At 36.3% G+C, this 2479-nt stretch overlaps 1 protein-coding gene across 1 annotated transcript in view; it reads left to right on the forward strand.

Annotated features, from left to right (window-relative positions):
• Nucleotides 1-2479, forward strand: part of KIAA0196 (KIAA0196 ortholog) — a 97358-nt gene that overhangs the window by 44841 nt on the left and 50038 nt on the right. Inside the window, exon 11 of the mRNA XM_011977288.1 lies at nucleotides 1944-2056. Coding sequence (XP_011832678.1) covers nucleotides 1944-2056 — 113 coding nt within the window. The remainder of the gene's footprint in view (nucleotides 1-1943; nucleotides 2057-2479) is intronic.

The raw sequence follows: 2479 nt of genomic DNA on the forward strand, positions 1-2479 counted from the left end.
GGGGAAAGGATCTATAACTCTCATGATCTTCTCAAGAAGGATACATCATCCAAGAATGTTAGTAATCTACCAGCATAGATGATAGCTAAAATTCTTCTGGTCTCGCTTGATTCTTGTTCACCAATGCACCTGGTATCTAGTGGCAGAAGAAGGTACTGCAGACTAGTTTTGAAAAAACACAAACTCAGATTTTACTTTAATGATTTTGATCCTACTTCTTCTAGGAAATTTTATTTATAGGAAAGTTCTGGCACCATTTCAAATTTTTATAAATAAGAAATTTCTAACTGCTCCCAAAAAACCATTCTGAATTTTATGGCGACAATTTTTTAAATGGTTAATTTTGTTTTAACTATCCGATCGATTTCTGATGAAGTTAATTTTACTGTAGAATTGCTTAGTAGTGTAGCTTCTTATTTAAAAACTATTATTTTTAATCAGTATGAGCTTGTGATTACTGTATTTTGGCTTTTGTTTATTTTTTTGATGCTGAGTGGTTGGGCAAAAATATATTTCCAAATTGTATTATTGTTCCTGTAGGGAAAAGTCAGCCAACATATAATGATGTGATATAAACTAGAAACATGTTTTGCAGGTCACCATATTGTTATATGAAACCTGAAGTCTAGAATGAATATTATGGTTATCATATTGTGATCTGCAAAACAATCACGTGTAACAATCTGACCCCATTAGCTGTCTAGAATCAGTGCATTAATCTCTGTGATAATTTCTTTTAGGCCCTTAAAAATGCCAACTTTGTTTCAGAGGTGAAATAACAATTTTACATTTTTTTTCCGGCTGTATAGTTTATTACAGCTTAGGACATACTTTCATAATTTTTTCTTACCTTACAACCCTGTAGGATACACATCTTAATCCTTATTTCATATATATAAGGAAACTGAGGCTTAAGCATGGAATCATTTGCTGAAGGTACAAAGGTGAAGAGCCTGGGTCTTGCTCATCTCAGACCCCAAATTTCATGCTTTCAGACTCCATCGCTGCCCCTCAGCCCTAAAAAAATCTTCAAAATTATGAGTGTTCGTCGTGCTAATTCTTGAAATCACTTAGATCATAAGTAGGTAAGGCCTTTTAATAATGTGGAACCACCCCATTGATAAACAAAAATTTTAGGGGATCAACTTGGTGAGGTAAATAGAGTTTTTGAACTTGGACAGACAATTGTAAGTCCTGGCTCCGCCATTTAGTGTCACCCTGCATAACATTCTCAGTTTCTCTGAGCATCAGCCTCTTTATCTGGGAAATGGCTAACAAATTCCACCTCCCTATATTGCTGTGAAGATTAAATACTTAGAACTTTGCCTGACACACTGAGGGTACTCAGAGCATGTGGACACCCTTCTCTTTCTCTACTGTATGAAATGTGTGCCGGTTCAGAAGTGCAAATGGCACCCCCTGCATTGTTCAGACGTCCCTGTGACTCACCAGTCACACCTTACACTTCTGTCATATTGGTCTCTTCTTTGCCCTCTAAGATATGCTCTTGTCATTCTTGCCCTGAAGCCTCTGCCTGTGTCTGCCTTTCATCTGGATACAATACCCTTCATCTCTCCGATGATCCGGATCTTTACCTTTCCTCGCTTCGCCAGAAAACTCTCCCTGGTAACTAGGGACATCCTTGAGTTCCCTTCCAACTCTTCTCCACTGCCACTACCACCTCTACACTTACCGCTTATATAGCATGTACTTGAGCCTTTAGTATTTGTCTGCCAAGTGTTATAGACTAAGCTATTTATGTAGAAAGTTTATTCTATGTCGCATGCTCCAGGCATTTTTGTCATTTGGAAAATTCCTAGTGTTAGGCCCATGGTAAAAGCGCTGAGGAACTGAATTTGTAAAAGATTATTTAGTTAAATTCAAAGCCACAGCTACAGGAATTCGAGGGTTTCAGTAGTCTTTTCTTATTTCTGTATTACTAGAAAACCTTCAAGCTTGGTTCAGGGAGATCTCAAAACAAATATTGTCTTTAAATTACGATGATTCTACTGCTGCGGGCAGAAAAACTGTGCAACTGATACAAGCTTTGGAGGAGGTAAGGAAAGGCTTTTTAAATGAAGTTTCTTGGATCGTGAATCACACCTTATGACCCACCCAGCAGTCTGTTCCTGTAAATATATCTGAGAGACTATTTCATCAGAAGTAAAAGCAATGTGAATTAATATGTTTCCTGTAACAGATAGTGTCCTAAATTTGGGGAAATAAATGACTAGTATGAAGAGAATGGTAGCAAAAATTACAATATTTTAACTTGAGGAAACATGTAATCTTAGAAACATAATTATAAAAATAACATAGAAGCATTGGGCAAATTGTGATAAGGAGGTAAAAGCAAAAACAAAATTGCATGTGTATACCATTTTTAGGGTTGTAAAAAAGTGTGTGCCTTGGGGAAAAAAACCAGAAAGGAATACATAAAAAAACAAAAATAATTATATAATGATCATATGCTTGTAAG

This window comes from Mandrillus leucophaeus, unplaced genomic scaffold, assembly GCF_000951045.1.
Source record: "Mandrillus leucophaeus isolate KB7577 unplaced genomic scaffold, Mleu.le_1.0 Scaffold177, whole genome shotgun sequence".
Lineage (NCBI taxonomy): Eukaryota > Metazoa > Chordata > Mammalia > Primates > Cercopithecidae > Mandrillus > Mandrillus leucophaeus.